At 34.1% G+C, this 23,829-nt stretch overlaps 1 protein-coding gene across 1 annotated transcript in view; it reads left to right on the forward strand.

Annotated features, from left to right (window-relative positions):
• The window catches only part of LOC118205482 (cation-independent mannose-6-phosphate receptor-like), a 67,984-nt gene that overhangs the window by 27,793 nt on the left and 16,362 nt on the right, over window positions 1-23,829 (forward strand). The window contains exons 5-8 of the mRNA XM_085826156.1: window positions 8,960-9,144; window positions 9,568-9,677; window positions 15,317-15,399; window positions 16,515-16,658. Of these exons, the coding sequence (XP_085682282.1) occupies window positions 8,960-9,144; window positions 9,568-9,677; window positions 15,317-15,399; window positions 16,515-16,658 (522 nt within the window). The remainder of the gene's footprint in view (window positions 1-8,959; window positions 9,145-9,567; window positions 9,678-15,316; window positions 15,400-16,514; window positions 16,659-23,829) is intronic.

Consider the following 23,829-nt stretch of genomic DNA (forward strand, 5'->3'; position numbering starts at 1 on the left):
GTCAGTTTGTAATGTTGCGCGCTTCCAACCTGCACGCAACAATAGTGCTGACTGCTAAGAACTGGAAAGTAGACAAAGTCTTGAGAAGGGTTTAAATCCCTTTCTATTCAACTTTAGAAATTACAAATGCGTGCTCTTGACGCTCACAAACTACGCCGACCCGGCGATAAAATAAAAATAAGAAACTAAAAAAAAAAATAGTAACAAGTGACTAACTACGAGGCTCTCTAAACGTAACTAACCTCACCGCGTTCTAAGATACCGCTGATAATTCAGCAAACTTCTGAATATTACGTTGTCTTAATTACGTTGAAAGATTAACAATCTGCCGAGGTAAGCACACAGGCCGAAACGCGTGGTTCTTCAATTTCTAACTAGCCACCTCCACGCTCGTGAAGCAAGAAAGCACACTTTCGAACTCGTTTCCCTTCTATTTAACTCAGATTACTTCCGCTGACAATTTGAATCCTTGCGCGTTCTACTAAAATTTATACTCTAGCATTGGCAATTCCAGGAGAAAGTAAGGCTTGACAGGAAAGATAGTTTAAACTTAAAATAAATGTTAGTTAAAATAAATATAAACCCTACAAGTTACACATTATTTTCCTTTAGAAACTCTTCTAGTGTTGGCAATAATGTAATGTTGTCACTTTTCACATCCTTAATTATGTATTCTAGTTTGTTCAAAAATACATTTATTTTGTCATGTACTGTAAAAACAGTGATATTGTTAACTTGTAAACTAGAATTCAGTTCATTCAGCTTTCGGAAAATATCAGATAAATATGCTAAACGTGATAGCCAGAGTTCATCAGTAAAGCAATGATGGAGTTCAAATTTGGATTCTGTTAGGAATCCAAATACCTCTAATACCTCTGTTAGGAATTCAAATAGTAAAAATGAATACTTGGGCCTCTGAACGTAATTCAAAGAGTGTAGCTAAAACTTTTTCCCTGACAACCACTGCACTTTTGTGTGTAAATGGAGCTTTTTGGGGTTACTATCCATTTCATTATACGGAATAGTCAACAGACAGGAATTAAGTGCCTGACATTTAGTAAAATTCACTATCTTCACAGATTGATCTAAAACAGGCTTTTGGCTTGTGGGCATTGTTTTGGTAGCCAATGCTTCACGATGCATGCTGCAATGTGTGAGCTTTGCATTCTGGTGCAACTTCTTTAATTTTGGCAAAACCTCCACCACGACAACCTGTTACTGAACATGCACCATCAGCACATACTCCAATACATTTCTTCCAAATTATATTATGGCCAGTAGTAAACTCATTAATTTTCTTTAAAATGTTATCCGCGATGGTATGATTTGGAAGAGGCTCACAGAATAAGAATCCTTCATTTTTGATTGATTCTCTTTCAAATCAAATATAAGCCATCAACTATGCAAAGTTCGTAATGTCTGTGTTTTCATCGAACTGAAATGCAAACTATTTGCTTTGCTTTATATTTTCGTTTAGTGTTTGTTTAACTTGAGCTGCAATTTCATTCATTCGTCGTGGAACAGTGTCATCTGACAATGAAACAACATTCAGCCTGGCTGCTGCAGTAGGACCAAGAATAGATGTCACAATATCTTTGTCTGCAGGTAATATTAAAGATTCTCCAATAGTATGTGGTTTTGCAGTTTCAACAATTCTCAAACTAACCAAACATGATGGTTCCACTGCTCGTTTTTTTTATTGTGGTGAAGGAATGAAGTCAACGTTTGTTAGTTCTCATTTAATTTCATTTTCGTTAAAATAACTCGAGATGTTTACCTGCTAAACTGGTAAGTTTAACTTGAAAATGCCGTAGCAGAAGCGATTGTTTCATTGAGCGATTCGAAAATTGTTCATAACAACACAAATAGGCCTGGGGTCATTTTCATTATATTTTCTTGTAATAGTAGCTTTCCATTTTCGAGGTGCTTCGTGAGATTCAGAATATAAACAAGAATTGTTAGTTGTGTCAGTCTTCCGCCGACCCTTTCTCCTATGATTTTTCAATTCCTAACCTTTTGTCCATTATAACCGGATTGATCCTAAAAAGCAAATAAATAAAATAATAAAATATATAAAAATGTAAGCAATTTATAATATATTAAAATGATTACATTCATGCCGAACAGTTAATAATATATAATAATAAAATAAATTCGTATAGATTTATCAGAGTGTTTGGTTTGGGGATAAACGATTTTCATAATCTGTTCTAACGTTATTTTTCTGATTGAACGAACAAAGCTCGGTCTGTGTTATGTATTTCATCCTTCAAAAAATCTAGTAACCCTTTCAGATCCAAAATTTTAGTTTTATTTAATCTATTAAATTCCAGTGTAAGATCAGCTGGTATAATTTTCAGAAGGATTGGTGTAAGCAGGTTTTTGTACGAATTTGAATCGATTCCCAACTCTTCTAAATTTCTGATCTGGATATCAGCACGATCAAGTAATTTTCTTAAACCAACAATATCGTTGGAATGCGTAACTCGATAGATACTTAATAACAGTCCTAAGTGAGAATTAATCAGAAGATTATTTTGTCCATATTTGGATCGCGATAGTTCTAAAGCTGCCGCCATAATTTTCTTCTTTTAATCCTAAACTGCATAACTATTTCAAATTGACCAATGAATTATACCACTGCGAGAAATTTGGAGAGGGAAAAAAAAAAAAAAAAAAAAAAAACCGCGCAAAAAATTAACATCAGTTGAATGGGGAGAAAAACAGCTGGATTTAACAGGGAACACAGTTGCTGATTGGAACAATTGTATGAGGGAAGTATGCACTGATAGCCGAACGAATTCATGTGGCAGAGAGGGCACAAAGATAATGACTTATTTGCTATCAAAAGCTATCAAGGATTTTTGTCTGCCGAAATGATTTATTTGGGTAAATTCAAGAATAATTCAATGTGTAATTATAAAAAAATTACAGGATTTTACTTCGTTTTGGTTCTTTTTATTACACATTTTTAGTATGTATTATTACACTTACATTTTTTTGTTGTTATTATTTTATTAATATTATTATTTGATAAATTTAATGTGTTTAGAATATTTATTTTGGAAACTACTTTTCGTTATGATGGCGCCAAGTGATTTGCCCATTTTCGCGAGCGTTTTCAGGTCGATGGGATAATACCAAAGTACCTAAAAAAAACTTTCCTCTTTTTTTTTTTTTTTTTTTTTCCAGTTATCCAAAGTAAGCAGGATCCAAGCAGTTTCAATTTATCCAATACGATGACACGATAATATCAGTTATGTCCAATCAAAAGTACTCGGCCTTCCCGATCGATGTGCCAAATTATTGCGAAAGATAATCAAAACTCAAAATGTTTAAAATAGAAGACGTTTAATATACATACATATTTACATTCATACACATTTCTGGTTCCGTTTACATTTAATGAAACACAATCAAATAGTGACAACCAAAGAATTGAATCAAATTTTAAGAGGAACCTTATCCCTCCTATCAAAATTGCATCTCAAATCTATAAGAAAGGAGAGGGATACGGTGGGTAGCCTGCATAAACGTTAAAGTCACGTCACGTTTATGACTAGCGTCTACATCCCAAAACGGCAGCCTGTGAGAGAGGCGATTCTATTATTTTCATCGGGGAGTAGGGGAGTTAGAATGGTTTTCTGAGGAATGCAGGATCCAAGCAGTTTCAAACGGCAGTGGACTATATGTTTGCTTACATTTGGAAGTTCAAAAAATTGCTAACGTGGATTGCCTTAGTTTCTACGGTTACAGGGAAATATAAGGCAGATTTTTCGGTTTGCTGATAGAAGGCAAATAGACAATTTACCTTTATAATCCGCGTTTATCTATTTAAACTTCAGAAGATTTAAGATGAAGCGAATATATTTAACACAATAGAACACAATCTTAAGACTTGTAAGTCTTTTAAAAGACAACAGCAAATTTTTAAACATTACTGTAAAAAATATCTTCTCTTCTAATTATAATAATTAATGAGGTAATGCATGGATGAATTGTTAATTATATGATAACTATGCATTTATAAAAAGTTTTTAATAATGAACTGTAAACAATATTTTTAATTATCGATGTATTGTTTTTTAAAAGATTTACAAGTCTTAAGCTTGCGTTCTGTTGTGTTGAATATATTCACTTCATCTTAAATCTTCTGAAGTTTAAATAGGTAAACGCGGATTTATAAGGGTAAATTATCTATTTGCCCTCTATCAGCAAACCAAAAAAGCTGCCTAATATTTCCCTGAAAGTAATCGCAGAAACTAAGGCAATCCACCTTTGCAATTTTCTGAACTTCCTAATGTAAGCAAACATAGTGCACTGCCGTTGCGTTCCTCAGAAAACCATTCTAACTTCCCTACTCCCCGATGAAAATAATAGAATCGCCTCTCTCATAGGCTGCCGTTTTGGGATGTAGACGCTAGTACGTTTATGCTGGACGCTAGCACCATCTATTTATAATCAAAATTTCTGCAGCTAGATGAAAATACTTGCTTAAAAAAAGAAATAAGAGGAAAATTCAAATTTGCTTCTTAACTTCATTCACACTCTCTAGCAATAAGAAAATTGAAGCTACAAGAATAGTAAACCTGCTAATTAACTTTGTCACTCCTTCTGAAGTGGTCAATTAATTGATCGTTATCCACAGCAATGCAAAGTTAGTCTGAACTACATTTAGCTAGGGAAGAGAGAGGAAGGGAAAAAACCGAACTGGAGTGCCGCCATGATTCCTGGAAATCGTAACTTCGGGAAATTGTTTGAAGATGTTCGGGAAATTGTTCTGAAAAGTCATCATTAGAAAATTAAAGCTGGAGCCATAAAAGTAAAAAAAAAAATGTGTTTTTGAATAATAAAGATTAAAACGAAATGTTAAAAGGGGTGCAATTTTAAATTCATTCTGAACATTCATTTAATTTTTTCTGTAAAAAATGTAGTACCACTAAAAATAATGTAATGTACCACCGGTGCTATGGATGTTCTATTGGCTCTGCTCTAGTGATACGGATCACTGGAGATACGTATATATTTATTTGCCATAATATATTGCAATTCTTGGCACACTCGTCATGTAATAACCGTTGTCAATGTTCCGAGCACTTCAGTTATCCACTGTTTCAATTGCTTACATCCTGGGCAAATAGAAGCACGAACACTTTGGTCTTTAATGAAACCCCATGGGAAAAAATGACAAGGGATTTGATCAGGGAATATCGGTAGCTCATCAAAGAAATGGCATATTTTTCGACCCAGCATGGTCACTCCAGTGACTATAGTTCAGGTACTGGCGTACGTTTTTATGCCAGTGTGATGAAACACCATCTTGCTGCAGAATGAAGCCAGGAACTGCTTCCTCCAGGTGAGGGAACAACCAATCTGATAGTATATCTTAGTAAATCCACCTGTTAATCGCTTTTTCCATGAATAAAAAAGGACCAAAACACAAATGTTGGAAATGGCTCAGAAAACAACTTTTACCTTTGGAGAATCACGCTCAGGCTCTCTTACGCTATGTGGAATTTTTATGCCCTAAAATTTTAAATTACTGCAACAAACTTCACCAGAAATGTGAAAAGTGGCTTCATCCGTAAACACAAGTCTATTTGACAAGTCATCTTCCTCCAGCTTATCTCGCAAATTCTCACAGAAAGCTGTATGCAAGAGTCTGTTGGAAGGTTTTAAAGCCTGCACCGTGTGAAATATGTATGACATTTCCGTAGCACACCCCACACCGTTACATGAAGCACATCGATTTCGAAATTCGCATTTGTGGGACTATAAAATTGCATGTATTTTACAGAAATTTAAATTTCGGGTTATTTATTCTCCTTTCAATAAAATTCCGAGTTCCTTACTCAGAACCTCATTCCGGATATGACTTCCTGGGGTACTTACAGAATCCTTGCCAGTTTGGTTTAATTTACATTGGTCAAACTAAGACAGTCTTAAAATTTCGCTTTAAGGAACATGAGGCATATGTTAGAAAAAAGGAAACGTAGAAGTCCTCTGTTGCCCGACATTGTTGGTCCGAAAATCAAACTTTCAATTTTTTCTGCAACCAAAATTATTCAAAAAACATTTTCCATTGATGAATTAGATTTTTAGAGGCGTTTAACATTCAGAACAATTTGTCTGTTCTAGTTAACGACCCTAATTCCAATCCATCTTTGCCTTCAGCCTTTAAGGACGTTGTGTTTTAGTTGTTGTTTCATCAATAGATGGTGCCAGTAGCTTAACTCCTGTCCAATCATTCTTATCATATCTAATCACTATATCTTATCTCGTTCATTTGCGCTTTCGAACTTGAGGATGATGGTTCGGTAAAACTATCAAACCTAGTCCTGTGAAAATTAGTAACTATTGCGCTGATTTTTGTGTTTTGCTTCTAAATCAGTAGTCCTCTAGTATATATGTCTTTGGAATAACATTGGAGTTGTTGCAGAATGCACTACTAAGTGATGAAGGGAGGAGAAATGTTGCTGAAGATATCATTCAAGAATATTTAGGTAAATCTGGAATTGTTGGTTTTCCTTACTTGTAAGTAACGCTTCCAGTCCAGGAACAATTCTGCCCGGGATTTGCTGTTCTTGGGAAGGGGACAAATTTACAAGTTTTGTATAATGTAATCTGAACAGCCTCAAGAATTCCTAAACTTAAATAAAATTATAAGGGGTCTATTTAATGTTGAGCTAAAATGCTGTCTCGCTAAATTGCCGAGATATCGCCAAACTGGTGGTGGTGTTTGTGACTAATTTTTGTCTCCAAATTCGCTGTGAAATTCCAAGAAGCCTAGAAGTCACCAATCTCGTTGACCATTTGGCTACATTTTCCCTGTATAATTTTAAGTGAATAACTGTAATTGATTCCTATCTGTAACTGCGTTTGTATCCAGCCCTTATCTTTAACTATGTATACCTTTCAGTAATTTTGAGAAACGGTAGGTACTGAAAATTTTTCGGCAGCTGGGGAAAAATTTCATTTGACCACCGTGAGCATTAGTTCACTGTTGTTTGGTTCAGATTTGAGATCGTAGTATTGACTAATCTCCGCGTGAGCTTCGCCTTTTAGATGCGCTTTGCTTTGTCTTTAATGTTCTTAGCTATTTGAGAATGTAATTACCGATATTGTTTTGTGTTACTGAGGAGAGCCATACGTGTGCTTTTATCGAACGTTTCAGAACGTTTCAGAAATTTTTGTCGGAAAAATAAATTTTATTAAGTTATCATCAGTTCTGTGAGCATTCATTCTATTACCCATATGCATGTAACATAAATAACAAAATTAATATAATTGAGGCCTACTTCCTTGGTATGTGATAGCAGCAACATATATTTTTAGCAGGAGAACATGTCTTTTGTCTCTAATCTCACGATGTTTCCCTTTTAGTGTACAACGGACACTTGCTAAGCTTTATAATGATAGCTGCTAATTTCAAGTTTTGGGATATTGCAAACAAACGCAAAAATTCCCAATTTATGGAATTTGTAAATGAAATGTAAAAGAATGGTGGTAAAAAAAGATGATAATAACTGAAGTGTTCCAAGCGTCATAAGGAGCAGCAAGATCTTTAGTATGGTTTCAAATCCAAAAAATATCTCTACGAATAGTGATAGAGAGGTTGTTGGGAATGAAAAAAATTTCGATTGGCAATTTAGTGGGATTTCTGAATATGGTAATTACAGGATTTTGTTACCAAACAAGAATTTATGTCTATCTGTAAAATTAAAGAGAAAGTATTAGCATAGAAAATGAAGCAATTTAAACGACTTGTGTTGAAAGAAATATTTAATAAATGAATAATTTTTGTTTTCATTTTTTTTTCTTAAGGTCATAAATGTTTCATTATTTCATAAGCAACAATTTCAGTTTTTTTTAGTTTATAATTTCTACATGTCCTCTTCCTAGATTTAAAATGAGGATCTAAACTCCAGAAAATCCTGAAATCAGTTGAAGTTCTAACAAGTCCAGATCCTGCTCTTTGAACTGTACTACTGTTTTCTCTGCGTAATGTGGTTTAAAACTGTTGTTAGAGAAAGACAAATTTGAATATACTGATAATTTGTGATACTGTGTGTAACTTAAATAATGAGATCATATACATTCTTAAATACCCTTTTAAGCTTATGGTTCAAAATTATACAGCTATAGTATTTCAAAAATCATTTACCATTTGGCTTAGCAGATGATTTTTAATGCTGTATTTTACACAATTCTTTTAAAAACCTTATTCTAAATATATTGTGCTGCATACAGTATACCTCTAACTAGTCAGTATATAAATTACCTAGTTAGTACATAAAGCCATACCAATTATGGCTCCCAAAGAAAAATGTATGCATTTAACAATTAATTAACCTAATTTTAAGATACCCAAATTACTGTAACTTCTGCCGTTGAAGCCCCAAACACCACTTCACAAACTTTCTCGGTATATTTCATTTTGTGATCTCTTGCACTATTATAGTAGGGATGTGTTTTGAAGTTCCATGTCTTTTCTGTTTCTTTTTTTCTTTCTTCTTTTTTCCAATCTTCATATATGTTCAAAGGATTAATATTTTTCATTATTTAAGTCATAATGTTTTTGCTATTTAATACATTATTACCAAAAATTGAAGTAATAAAGTTTAAAGTTATTTCTACATCAAGTTATTAACTTGATGTAGAATCCTATACAAAAACAAATCTCATCATTATTAAGTTAAAATAATTTTAATCAATCTATATTCACAAACTTTTAATTTTAAATCTCACTTTCCTGAAAACTACACTATTGCTTATGTATAGAGTTCATTTTTCTGGTAATATCTGTTAGAAATATATTCTACCTGTACTTTATAGTTTTTTATTAGCAGAATTCTACTTCATTGTTCTGGAATACTTTTATGTTATGATGTTTTGAATCTCTGTCAGTAATTTAATACAAGCTGTTTACTTTTAATATTTATGTGAATTTTCTTTTCAGAACATTTATTGTAAATGGTACTTCAGTTTCTGGTCAATATAAGTATGAAATTAATTTGAATGGTGTTTCCCAGAATTCGTCGGATTCAAATGCTTGTTCCAAGGCTGCTGTTTGTCAGACTAAAATAGATACAAATTTTATTCGAGATATTGGTAGCACTGACTCTGGGATCTTCGTTGCGAGAGGTATTATTTTATATTGCTAAGCATATAGTGCATTTTAATTCTTCTGTTTATTAATATTTGGTATTTTAACGATAAAAAAATGTAGCGTTTAGCAATAGATTATTTTTAGCATCAAATATATAAGGTTGTATTATTTAGATTTTCTATGAAGAATACATCTAAATTCCTTTATAATAATTAGACAGTAAGTGATTAAGTAGCTAAAATTACTGAGTACATTTTATTTTGTGCAATGCCAGTTCTTACGCAGTTTCCATTCATTAATGTAAATGCAAATATTTTTTTCTTAATCTTTCTTCAAATGGTATAACTTCTCCTAATTCATACTTTAAATAAAGTAGATTTTAAGTATTTGATTAAGTAATGTGTTTTTTAGCTTTTTATAGAAGTGTGTTAATCTTTTTTTTTTTTTTTTTTTTTTAGGCTCCACACTGCATATAACATTAGTATCTCAAACTCAATCATGTGTAAAGAACAGTATGAAAAATGTTACCACAATTATCAATCTACAGTGCGCTTTGGGAGCTGGAATTGTAAGTGTCACTGCCTAAATTCTTTAGGAAAAAGAAAGTAAAACGAGGAGTAAGGAAAAATTCAGAAGTGAATAAAAAGTTTAAAACATAAATTCTCCACTGTATTTTACATTCTAATTACATAAAATCGTATTTGCATTTAGATTTCATTCTTTGGTTTTATTTTTTTTTAATCGGATATTGCATTTTTCAGTTTCTAAAAATTAATTTGAAACCAGAAGTAGGTAGTAAAAATTCAATAGCTTCTTGAAATGTTATTAATTTAATTTAATGAAAAATCTTAAACTAAACAAAGACGCTAATAAACACTCAACATCAGCTACCTGCAGGAAATGTATAACAAAAGTTCAGTGAAATAAAAATTACTAAAAGCAAATTATCCTATACCTAAGTAAGCTTTGGACCGGGCTGTAAGTATTCTCAAAGCAAATTTGACTTGCCAAAGCCAAAACCAGTCACTCGCACAGGTAGCAGGGAGATATAAACAGAGTAACTGATCAGTAAGACTGTCTAAACTAAAACTAAAGAAGCTTAAACCTCAACTAAACGTCAAGCTAAAGAAATGTACAGTGATGCAATTGATTTGGATTCTGGTGCGAATTGATTAAAAAAAATAGTAGTAAAGTGAAAATAATACGATACTATTAATTGACGAAAATAAAACTCTGCATGCCTACTGTGGATAGAGTCAGTGCAAAAGTCGCAATGTGTAATCGTTACGCATGAAACTTTGTAAAATGCCATTTGCTGTTTCTTTCAGATATGATCATTGCAATACTATCCCCCTTCCAGTGCATCCAGTATAAATTTTAAGTTTACTTTTATAATCATTATTCGTACCCAGAGTTATGTGTGAATATAAATTTATCAAGAAGATACACTGGTCATCGAAATTAAAGAATAATGACAGAAATAAAATGTAACAGATATTTAATGTAAAATTGTTAGTAGTAATTTGTACAAAAGTGTTAGTTAAAATAAATTACAATGTTTGGCAGTTGATTATTAACAAAATGTTGAAATTAAAACCAAATTTATGGAAATTGAAAATGATGGAAAAATTAAGTCATCTCTTGTGGAAAACAGTTTTCTTTAATATGGTGTATGGTCACTTTGGACAAATATGCACAACTCACATCTTAATTTCATAGACTTCACAAACACCAGAAGTCTTGGTGACTCTAAAGACTTCAAGGTGAAATTGTGAACTTCTTGTGAAATTGTACACAACTCTTTCAAAAGTTCACTTTTCAACTCTTAGAAAATCTAGGGACGAATTCGACGCCGGCAGGCGTTCTAGATGTGCTTAATCAGGCTACAGTCGGGTGAGTAAGGTGGCCAATCCATTCAACTGATATCTTCTGTTTGCAAGTGTTCTGACAGCACATATGCTCGATGGACCGAGCATTGTCATCCTTTAGCAAATTCTCTGGGCATTCATCACCCCGAAACGGTCTAACTTCCTTTCCAATACCTCGTTCAGGTATTGGAGCGGTTACTGAACCTCCTTAAAGATATGCAGCTCGGTGTGGCCACTTGTCATGATTCCTCCCCAAACCATTAAACAGCGGTCACGGAAACTGGATATTTTACGAACAAGGGAAGGAAAGTTGCGTTATCCTTCCTCCCTCCAGATCAAAACATGCTTAGAATCACTGTTCAAACTATATCTGGATTTTTCAGTTAGCAATACTCATGCCAATTGTCTTGGCTCCATTGAACATGACGATGGCTCCAGTTTAAACGGACCACTGGTGAAGTTCGAGTGAGTGGGACACAAACCATTGGTTTTTCGCTTAGATTCCAACCTCATTCAGTCTTTGTTCAGCAGTAGAACGACTAATTAGATATCCTGTGGCAGCGCAAAGGTCTAAAATCAAATCTCTTGTATTTGCTTCGCGGTTTCTTCGAGCCTACAACGACAGAAAACAGTATTCAGACGCAGTTGTTGCTCTTGGTCGCCCTTGACCAGGCTGTCTATCAACTTATCCAATACTTAAAAAGCGGCTCCAAACCCTTAATAGGACACTTTGAGGGATATCCAAATCTTGGATGACCTCAATTTGTGTTTGACCTCCCTCGATTCTACCAGTTATTCTCCACTTTTGACCTTCACTTAAATGATGCTTTTGAGCCATAATTCTGACTACTGATCACTCTCAAAAACCACATTCACTTTAAACAACACTACACACAGGATAACCGGGCTGCTGGCTCCCTCTTTTTGGATTCGCCAGTCCTCCTTTTAGTCATATGGCCGGTTTAAGCCAGCTAGATGGACTGGGGGATACACCCGTTAATACTAATACTCTACAGACAGGAATTCCAACTTGCGTCCATTGCGCACCGCATTGTAAATCTCCGAATTTGCATATTTCAAGGGCTAACGTATGCGCGGAAGTGGAATTTTCTGTTCAGTTGTATCTAATTGACATATATAATTACAGCATTGGACACTCGTTGCAACATTTACTTAGTGAGCATATTTTTTCTCATTATCCTCTAATTTTGATGGCCAGTGTATATATGCTACATGATTTTTAATATTGTAACATTTAATATTTTGATGTAGAAAATCATCTTAAATATATATACACATATGTGATGAAACTGGAAGAAGCTGGTTGTAATAATTTGGTATGGTAGATGGTTATAAATACATCAGAAACTTGCAGACATGGCCCGAATTCAATTGTTTCCTTTTTGTTCACGGTTGATAAATATTTAATCTAACGCGAATCAAATCGGTGCTACAGGACCTTGTTCTTAAAGAAAGTTTTACATTGGATAAACTTGAAAAATATTTTTTGGATGGCAGTAGCATGTTGCTAACAGCAAAGCGGAAGAGAACAAAGAAAGGTGAATAAAAAAAGCGGAGATCGAAGAAGAGATTCGGCTTTTATACTAAGGCCTGATTGCTTTAAATAGATTACATTTTGATCACATTATAAGAATGTTTAAGTTCACCTAATTAATTCATATCCGTAACATTCGTATTTTGGTTTAAGATTTCATCACATTCCAGGAATAATTGTGCAATAGATATCATATAACGGATGACTTTCGAGAAGAAAATTGAAGAAACTGCAAGAATATTAGAAGAATTATTGCTGTACTATTTTTAGAATGCAGAGAGGAGCACGCCCAAATTTAAAAGAGGTGTGAAAGAGCTATTCTTAATTTATTATTTATTATTAGAAAGGTAGATATTAGATTAATCATATATATCATAAATCAAAAATGTTGAAAATCAGAACGAAAAAGAAAATGCCATATTAAATATTAAGGTTAAACCTAATTCCTCCGTGTAATACAATAACCTGGTAAAACGCAAATTAACGAAGAAAAACGAAGAAACTGGTAAAACGAAGAATATTACAAAATTGAAAACAAATATTTCATTTCAAAGCAGAAAAATTATAAAAAACGGGAAATTTGTACATTTTAAAACCAAAACAATAAAACATTTTTTTAAATCTCCTTCGTTTAATGCTTCAAACAGAACTTGTCAAGAGAAAAGTGTTTTCAAGTCTTAAACCAAATTGATTAATGAGTGACAAAAAACATGTTTCTTTCCAGTGAACTAACTCCATGGGACTTTTTAACCGCTTTAAATTAATCCAACCTTTTTTTCAAACATAATTTAATTTAAAAGTTTCGTAAAATTAATTTCTTTTCTTGATTTGTTTTCGCCCTCCTATAGTACAAAAAATACACAAATGCAAAAACATTATCTAAACAATTATCAAAAAAGGCCTAAAAAGGCTAAAGATGAATCAATTACTATAAAAAATTAAATTATCATACGTTTATAGATAATATCGTATATATATATATATATATATATACATATATATTCTAACAATTTGACAGTTTCTTTGTAAAGTCTTTAATTACAATTGTAATTCTCGCTAATGATATAGAAAATCAAATCATCATCATCATCATCATCATCATCAATATTGCCGGCATATTGCTGTTTTTACGCAATGTTTCCGGCTCATGACACAAGGCCCGAAGGGCGCATGACGGTAATAAGCAATGACGATTGAAAGGAGGCATCAGCAGTGCGAAGAGGGGGTGACAGCACGACGTCACAAGTCCAGAGAAACACGCAGACTAAGCCCAGGACCAATGCTCTTTTTTTTTATAACTTTTTTGCATTTTTTTTCACGTAGTAGTGAATAAAATTGCACTAAATGTCACAGTTTGAAAATGCTAATTCATTTTTAATATAAGGTTTACTTCTGTTTTTCATCCTTAATTCTCATTAAGGAGATTTTTTTAATTAATGTTTTCTTTATCATTAAACATACATACAGTGGATGGACAAAAATATGGAAACACCTTATGAAATGCATGTTTGAAAAGAAAGATTGATTTTAATGAAATATGTAGGTGGCGCTGGCGTTTTTGACTACTGACGCCACCTATACAACTTCGTAAATGTGCTAAACAGTTCAGTTGTTGTCGGAGAACTGTTATGTGAGGTTGTCGTTACATTATGTCAGAGTTAACAGACTTCGAACGTGGGCAAATTGTTGGAGCACGTACGGTAGGTGCTTCCGTAAGCAAGGTAGCCGAGGTGTTTAGTGTTTCAAGAGATACTGTATCGAAGATTTATTCCGCATATTTGAAAAGCGGAAAAACATCATCTGCTAAATCACAGCGCGGACGAAAGTGTGTCCTGAGTGATCGTGACAGACGATCATTAAGGGCAATTGTGACGAAAAATAAGAAGACCACAGCAGCAAAAGTTACTGCTGAAATGAATGTTGTGTTACCGAACCCTGTGAGTACCAAAACAATTAGAAGGGAGCTTCATAAACAGGGAATTGCTGGCCGTACTGCAATTGAGAAGCCACTCATCAGTGATGCTAATGCCCGTAACAGGAAAAGGTGGTGTTTAAGTCATAAAGCTTGGACTATAGAGCAGTGGAAGCGAGTAATATGGTCTGACGAGTCTTCTTTCACATTGTTTCCCACTTCTGGCCGAGTTTACGTCTGGAGAACGCCATCTCAAGCCTATAATACAGACTGCTTGTTGCCAAGAGTGAAACATGGCGGGGGTTCTGTTATGGTTTGGGCAGCCATATCGTGGTTCTCTGCTAGCCCCATGATAACTGTGTCGGGGCACATGACTGCCGAGACTTATGTGAACATTTTGGCCGATCAAGTTCATCCCATGGTACAAACTTTGTTCCCCGATGGTGATGGTGTCTTCCAAGACGACAAAGCCCCTGTTCACACAGCTCACATTGTCCAGGACTGGTTTTCTGAGCACGAGGATGAGTTGTCCCATCTCCCCTGGCCACCACAGTCACCAGACCTGAATTTTATCGAACCTTTGTGGTCTACATTGGAACGAAAAGTGCGTTCTCGTTATCCACCGCCAACATCGTTATCTGAACTTGCCACCGTTTTGCAGGAAGAATGGTATAATATTCCCTTGGCAAACATACAGGAACTGTATTTATCCATTCCGAGAAGACTGCAAGCTGTTTTGGATGCCAACGGGTTTCCTACACCATATTAAGCAAAAGGTGTTTCCATATTTTTGTCCAACCCCTGTACATTATCATGATACATTATTTTATACATTATCATGAAGAATTGCATTTGTTTTGTTATATTTTTAGGGCAGTCCCATTTTTCTTTATGAATCTGACTGTGTTTATTTGTTTGATTGGGAAACAAGTGTAGTATGTCCTGATTTTCATAAGTATGTAAAATTTTTGTATTTATCTTATGTAAAATATTATATTTTGAAACTTTACCTCTCTTATGTTCTTTAATAATCTGATTTATTTTATTACTCAACATTAGCTTTTGGTATTTTATTGAATTTTTTGGTAACATTTAAAATTTTCACTCAGTTGCATGTACAATGCACTGTTATTTGTTTATCTTATAATACCTTGAAATTCTATTGAGACAGACAAAAAGTGTGTATGTCTAGTCTAACTTTGCCTTTGGGGGTCCTATTTTAATTGAGTAGCAGCAAAGCTGTATTTTAATTAAATAGGACCGAATTTCATACACATGAATACAAAATGGTGCATATTATTTCTTAATGCTAGTTTTAATATATATCAGAGTAATGTTTTATTTATAAGTATTTTCTCGATGATTGACATTTTCAAATGAAAACAAGTATAAACTGGTAAAATAAAATAATGAACTGTGTAACTTTAAATTTGCAAAAATTGGGATATTATTGTATTGAGAATTTTACGAAAAGTTTCTGTGGCTAAAAAGGAAAATGCATTTTTAAAATAGTATACAGTACAAAGCATGTTCCTTTCTATTTGATAGTTTTATCAGAGTTTGAACCCACTAGTAGCTACACATGTGACAATTTTGTATTTTTGTATTTATTGAATAAACAGGAGTTTACTTCTATTAGAAAGCTCTCCATGGAGGCATTTATTAAAAAATTCTTCTCGAATTCGATTTTTTTACAGACTGATAGCTCTCAAGTGATTGCCATTACTAATTAGCTGAAAATTTTATTACTTCAATTTGTATTTATCTGTTTATCCATTAGAAATTTAAATTTTTTTTCTCTACATGTGTTGATGTCTGTATATTATACCATACATGTATTGATACCTCTACATTGCCTCATCTTTTCATTTGACTAGTAAAAATGCTTATAATTAAAAAAGGTTTAATTTTTTCTTTATACAAGCTGCCTATTAAACACTGCATGTAAAATATTAGCAATGATGATTCTGAGAAGGCTTATAATATAAAGATTTTGCTAGAAGTAAATGAAATTCTATATCTGGTTGTTTGATTATATAAGTTAAAGAATTTTTGTTGTTTGCTTTGAAGGAGGAATCTTCATACCAAACCTACAGTTGCTGATCATTTCAATGAGGAACCATCTAACAATAAAGCGAAAATAGCAGTGGGTATTATCCTTCCACTGATAATTCTGGGGGTAGTTGCATTCATATTTGCAAAACCTTCAAGAAGGTATGTATATTTATATTTAATAAGCTATATCTTATATAGCTGGGTAAATACCATATTTACTCATGTACTTTCCCTTTAGTATCTCCCTCCACTTGATAGTTTTTATCAGTACTTTGTTTATAATTTTTTTAACTGTACGTAACAAATGAAAAGCATTTATGAATAAACTTCTGATAAATATCATGCTGGGGGGGGGAAGTACGTGAGAAGATACAATATATGAATTATTTGTCTATGAAATAATATATAGATCAACCATTAACTAGTAAGAAGGGAAGTTGAAGCATATCTGGTGTAGTGTGATTCCAAGGCCATATAAAATAATTTGCTTTTGTCTGTACACATAATCTATTTTTCAGAGAAATGTTAATAATAATTTTGGTACTTTCTTATTATATATTACTGATAATTAGTAAAAAATATTTTTTGGCTATCCTTGTGGCTTATATAGGTATAATTCTGTACCTAAATAATTATTAAAAGAAATCTTTTTATGAGAGGAGGGAATTGTGTATAGGCTGTAAATGGGCAATACTTAAATATTTACAACCAGCCAGATATTGTTCATTGGAATGATCTTTAAGTATAATGCAGAAAAATCACATACACCCAAACACTTGTGGAACATACATGTGTACTTGTGCACATACTTATGGAACATACATCCTAGTCATGTGTATATTCGAAATATACAGCAGTTCTGCTGAATATTCAAACTAGGATGCAGATGAAAAGTACTATAATTTTCATAAAATGATGAAAGTATCAAGATAAACAGTATTTCTCAACTAGATTAAAGAACTTCTTGGGTAAAACATGATGCTTTTGTCTATGAAATAATATATACATGGAGATATTTTTTAACTCGAACAGATAGTTAGTGTGTATTTTGCCTTAACAATTAACTAAATTGATTCGGAAATGTGCATCAAATATGAATGCTTATGTATATTTAATTTATGCTAGTATAATAAAGAAACTCTCAGATTATATGTTTGACTTTGGAAAATATGGTTTAATCCAGATCAAATTTTAAAAAAATTGCATCATCTGGAAGTTGTTTTTGCCCACTCCACACCGTTAATTATAGTAGTATGTATTTTTGAATCTAAAGTTGCATGCAATATGCTCACGCATATTGTAGATATTTGCATGCAATATCTAAGACATTTTTCTTTATTATCTTAATTTTTTTTCTTCACTTTTCCTTCATGTATGACCATAATGATATATCCTCTGATTTTGTAACATTGTGTTAAATGCAATTCGGAAACGTTTTTTGAATATTTCACTCTTTTTGTGAATGATTCATTATTCAGCTTAGCTTTTCTACTATATTTTGAATTTTCCACATCTTATGGAGGCAATAAAATAATCATTGGCAGTATTTTTCTTAAACTGACGATGTGACTTTTTTCAGTTTCATAACCACATTCTTCTAAAGATTTCCCGCCTGAAGCAAACATGTCTGTTTTGAAATGTTGAAAACCATATTCTGTTTATATTTTCTGAAAATTTAAAAATATTTTTGCTTTAAAGATTAAATATGTTTCATCAGGTCTCCTGCGAGTTGCCAGCTTCTGAGTTTGAAGGTGTATTTCCCCTTTACACGTCCTATTTGACGATCACCTTATGTACGGATAATTGTTTGACTCCAGTTATGACTTCTACTAAGGATTGGCTTACATAACTTGAGCAAGCAAGTTATGTAGAGTCATTAGGATTTTTTTTTTTTTTGAAGCAAGAGAGATTGAAAAATGAGCAACGCCTTTGCCGGAAATCGAACCGTGGACCTCTGGATACACGCGCAGTGTGCAGACCACTACACCACGAAAGCACGCGAAGAAGGCGGAAAAAAACCTTGTATATTTCCCCTTCTAAAGGGCGACTGGGGTTTTGGGGGACCCAATCGCCTAATCCTGGGTATGGATAATCATCATCCGCCACCCTTTTTAGTTCGGGTGCCACTTGTACAGTTATTAGGATTTTTTTTTTTTTTTTTTTTTTTTTTTTGGAAGCAGAGGTAATGAAAAATGAGCAATACCTTCGCCGGGAATCGAAACTTAGACCTCTGAAATACGCGCCCAGCGTGCAGACCACTACACCACGAAGGCACGCTTTGAAGGCGGGAGAATTACCTTATATACTCTCCTTTTAAAGGGCGACTGGGGTTTTAGGGGACCCAATTGCGAAATCGTGGGTGCTGAGAATCATCATCCACCCCCTTTTAGTTCGGGCGCCGCTGTAGAGACATTAAAAATTTTTTTGAAGCAAGAGAGATTGAAAAATTATGAATTCGCCGAGAATCGAACCACGGACCTTTAGACCTTTTATATACGTGCCCAGGGTGCAGACCACTACACCACAAAGGCACGCGAAGAAGGCGGGAGCAATACCTTATAAGTAGACTTTAGTCATGGGTATATTCGAAATATACAGCAGTTCTCCTGAATATTCAAACTAGGGTGCAGATGAAAAGTACTATAATTTTCATAAGATGTAACATTTTTACTGAAACTGATGAAGGTATCAAGATAAAAAATAATTTCTCAAGTAGCTTAAAGAAGTTCTCAGGTAAAACAGGGTGCTATGGTCCCTTTATGGAGGTATTTTTTAACTTGTAGATAGTTAGTATGTATTTTGCCTTAACAATTAACTAAACCATTAGGGGATGTGCACTAAATATGAATGCTTATGTATATTTAATTTATGCTAGTATAAAAAAAGAAACTCTCAGATCATATGTTTGACTTTTGAAAATATGGTGTAATCCAAATTAAATTTTTTAAAAAATTGTGTCATCTGGAAGTTGTTTTTGTCCAATCCACACCGTAGATTGTAGTACTATGTATTTTTGCATCTAACTATTTATGCAATGTATGTTTGCTCATGCATGTTTTAGATATTTGCATGCAATATGGAAGACATTTTTCTTTATTATCTTGATTTTTTGTTCACTTTTCCTTCATGTATGGTCATAGTGATACATCATCTGTTTTTGTAACATTGTGTTAAGTGCAATTCGGAAACGATTTGTTGCATATTACACTCTTTTTGGGAATGATTCATTATTCAGCCTAGCTTTTCCTCTACATTTTGAATTTTCCACATCTTATGGAGGCAAAGAAATAATCATTGGCAGTATTTTTCTTAAATGACGATGTGATTTTTTTCAATTTCGTAACCACATTCTTCTGAAGATTCCTCCCCCCCCCGAAGCAAACATGTCTGTTTTGAAATGTTGAAAACCATTCTGTTTATATTTTCTGAAAATTTAAAAATATTTTTTGAGTATTTCATGCGTTGATGAACAAAACTCATGCTATAAAACTGTCAAGCTTAAAAATCTCCTCAGGGTTTCTTTGAAAATAGAGATGTCTTGAACAGAGTATTACTCCGTGATTTACTGATATTACATTCATCATATATTTGGATTAAATATGTCAGAATTTTAAACCAAAAATTAATACGGTATTCCCCAAATGAATTTTCCAAGATTGTAGCTGAGCCTACAGATTCTGATATTTGTAGTACTGAATACCAGTTTTTTTCTTTGAAAGAATCTGCCTTTAAGAATTCAGAATTAAGCAACACTGAATGTTGCCTTGTCCAACCAGGTGTGGAAAGTGCAGTGGAACTCTTAGCTCCAACTCATCCGTGTTTAATATTGATACCATTTTCAACTTCTAATGTAAGTAAAACTGCACACAACATTTTCATGGTTAACTCCTTACACTACCTGGATGAGACGGATTTATCCAACTTTGCAACGGATATGAATAGCATCCCAACTTCTGTGGAAAGAAAATGAACCTACTGTCGATCATCTATCTGAGACCCTCCAAGTGGAAGGAAATATGATATTATTTATGAAATTAATGATAAAAGTAACATTCAAGGTTACATTGGCACCATAAGGTGCAACTAAACTGGCCTCCATTTCGATGATTTGACAATCAGAGGAATGGCTCTGGATGCTCCTTTCAAAACAGGGATCCAATTTTATAACTTTTATATAAAATAGCAAATACAGTTAAAGTTTCCATTAACAGATTAATCGCAGATGAAGATCCAGCCTCCATAAGAAAACAGCGTATCGAGAAGAGTTACCTAAGCATTAAGCTGAATGAATTTTCCTGAAAACTACTGATAGAGAAGTCAGCCTGCCACTCTTCTTTGTAGAATTGAAATGTTGTGATAAAAGCAAAAAATCCCTTCTGTTCCTCTTGGTGAATATAAGGAAATACAGACCAAGAAAAATCTGCTACACATATTAGAGCTTCAGCCATGTACAGAAAGGCTGTAATGAACCAAGGGGCTCCTACTGCTCTCAGGATCATTAATCTGCAAATTCCTGTGAGATGCCAAGCCTATCTGCACCAAGTGTGAACCTAATCATTTGTTACTTCGAAAAAATGCTCATTCCACCCCAGCAATAGACATGGAAAATTTAAATTTATCCATGCAATGCTTTCTGATAAGAAGAAACTTCAAGATTCTGATACTTCTGCTACTGAAATCTCTGCCCATGATGATTTCTGGCTTGTGCACTCGCTGAAGAAATTTGTGCAAAGTGGACTAAAATCGTCCAAGATTCCCCGAAATTCTGAACAGTATTAGAAACTGTAAAACTGTGTTTACCATTACAAAACTACAGTACGCTGTGAATTAACTTTACACTTTCGTTTATTTGAAATATGCATTGTTTATACTAATTTTATTTAATTATGACTATAGTTATTTATAATAAAAATTATTTTTGAATTCTTTCAGTACTCCATTAATAGAGCACTCAGTCAAGTGGCTAATGTTGCAGTGAATACGTCAAAAACCTCAAATGTACTACAGTATCCGAATCAATTGGGACCGGTCCCCATTCGTATAATCAAAAATTCGGATAATAGAAATTTTTCTGAAGGAAGTGTTTACATACACTTTAACTAATTAGTGTATGTTGAAAATGGGAGAAAAAATTACTTTTAAAGAAAAAGAGCTTTTAATTAATTAAAATGAAAAGGCAACACTTTTACGTACATGTTATGTAGCGTACTGTACAGTTCTTACAAGTGCTGAAAGTCATTGCTTACTGAACATCTCGGTCAAAGTAAGCGTTTTGATTGTCTTCATCTATTTTCAATGAACTAAGTCCCGCTTGACAATGAGAATGCTTGTGGTCACACGTGGGCTAATGTTCCATCCACTTCAACACAATTTCAAGGCCAGCAAACACTTCACGAACTGATGGTCCCGTGTCTGGTTCATCTTTGACATTAAGGTCATCTTCATCCTCGACACTTTCTTTTCTCACACTTTCAATAAATTCATCATCATTTAGAATTTTAAACCCAGAATCTGACGAATCACGCACCATCCATTCTGCTGTATCCTCAGCAGAACATCCAGAAATTTTCAAAAGAATGTTTCCTAATTCCTCAAGTGACACGTCATCCTCATCTTCTCCTGTCCTTTTTCTTTCCTTTCCCTTCTCCTTTTCAGTTTATTCTGAAATTCTGAAAGTGATTTAGATAGTCGGAGTTCGGATAATTGGAGTTGTGCTGTACTATTATCATTATCTCTATCACTAACACTACAACTGTCACTACTCTTTGCTGCTAGGGATGCAAAATTTAAAAGTAATCATTTTTACTTCTCTTGTGATTCTAGTGTTTATTTTGATGACTTACAAGGTATGTTCTCCCGCCTTCCAGCATGCTTTCAGGGTTGTAACATCAGCACGTATTCCAGAGTTCCAGTTTCGAGTCTTGGTGAGGGCATTGAACATTTTTCACTACTTCGAAAAATAACCTAATGATTTTCCAAATGACGCCCAAATTAAAAGACAGTGGACAATAATTCGTCACCATCAGTATTTGACAACTGTGTCCTCTAATCCCTAGACGTCCTTTAAAAGGGTCGCATCTGAGGTATTTTCTTCCTCCTTGTAGCATGCCTTCATGGTGTAAGGGTAGCACACTCAGTACATATTTGAGAGGTCTAGGTTTGAGTCCCAGCGAGGGACTTGCACGTTTTTCACATCTCCTGCTTCAAAAAATCCTAATCACTCTACAGATTATGTTGCTGATTCATGCAGTAATAACACATGATGCACAGCTGCAAAGAAAGCAAATGAAAATTAATATTAGAAATGTGGAAATCTTCAATTTCACCATTCCCTCAGTTTTGCTGTTAACTTGCACTTGTTTTTGCTGAACTTATCCTGTATATAATGCAATTATATACACTCACTTCCAAAAGTTAAGCACGGAGATGTAAAATGCAAAAACAAAAATTAACAAATACTGCTTACTGCTTTGTTTGCCACAAAATTCGGCAGGAAAGTAGCATATATATTTATGCATAAATCAAAATAAATAATTATATACAGAAATGAAAACAATATTAAATTTTTGTAAGTTATCAGGTAATGACATACTGGAGACTTAAGCAGAATTATGTATAAAATGAAAATAAACAGCATAAAATGAAAAAAAGGACATAGGTTATGTGGTTCCGCATCATCTGTATACAAAGTTTACACCTTGTGACCATGCTTTCAATTAGGTGGTCAACCACCGCAGAATTAAGCAATCGCCATTCTTCTTGTAGAGCAGTTTCCAGCTCAATAAGAGTGGCTGGAGGTGGGGACCGTGAAGATACAGCATGGCCGAGAGCATCCCAAAGATTTTCAATGGGATTAAGGTCGGGCGAATATGCTGGCCACGCCATACGCGCAATCCCTTCACTCTCCAGGTAGTCATCGACGATGTCAGCTCTATGGGGACGTGCGTTATCGTCCATTAAAACAAAAGTAGAGTGCAATCTCACAATGGGTTCTAGGACTTCATCTCGATACCGGACAGCCGTCAAAGAACCCCGTTTGAAGATGTGCATGTCGGTACGGTATCCTAATGAAATCCTTGTCCACACCATAATGCTTCCGCCTCGGAATGCGTGATGTTCGGGGATGTTTTGGGGCTGGTTGCATGTTCGTTGTTCACGCCATATCCTTATACGCTTGTCATCTGGCTCCAGAGCAAATCTTGACGCATCAGTAAACATGACATTGCCCCAGTCAGACACATTCCAATTGACATGTTCCAGGCACCACTATAATCGTGTCCCTTCTTGATTGGACGGATAGAGGAACACAAACTTGAGGTACCCGGACTCT

Source organism: Stegodyphus dumicola, chromosome 11, assembly GCF_044657685.1.
Source record: "Stegodyphus dumicola isolate Sdum_Otavi_A_Nest chromosome 11, ASM4465768v1".
In the NCBI taxonomy this organism is placed as follows: domain Eukaryota; kingdom Metazoa; phylum Arthropoda; class Arachnida; order Araneae; family Eresidae; genus Stegodyphus; species Stegodyphus dumicola.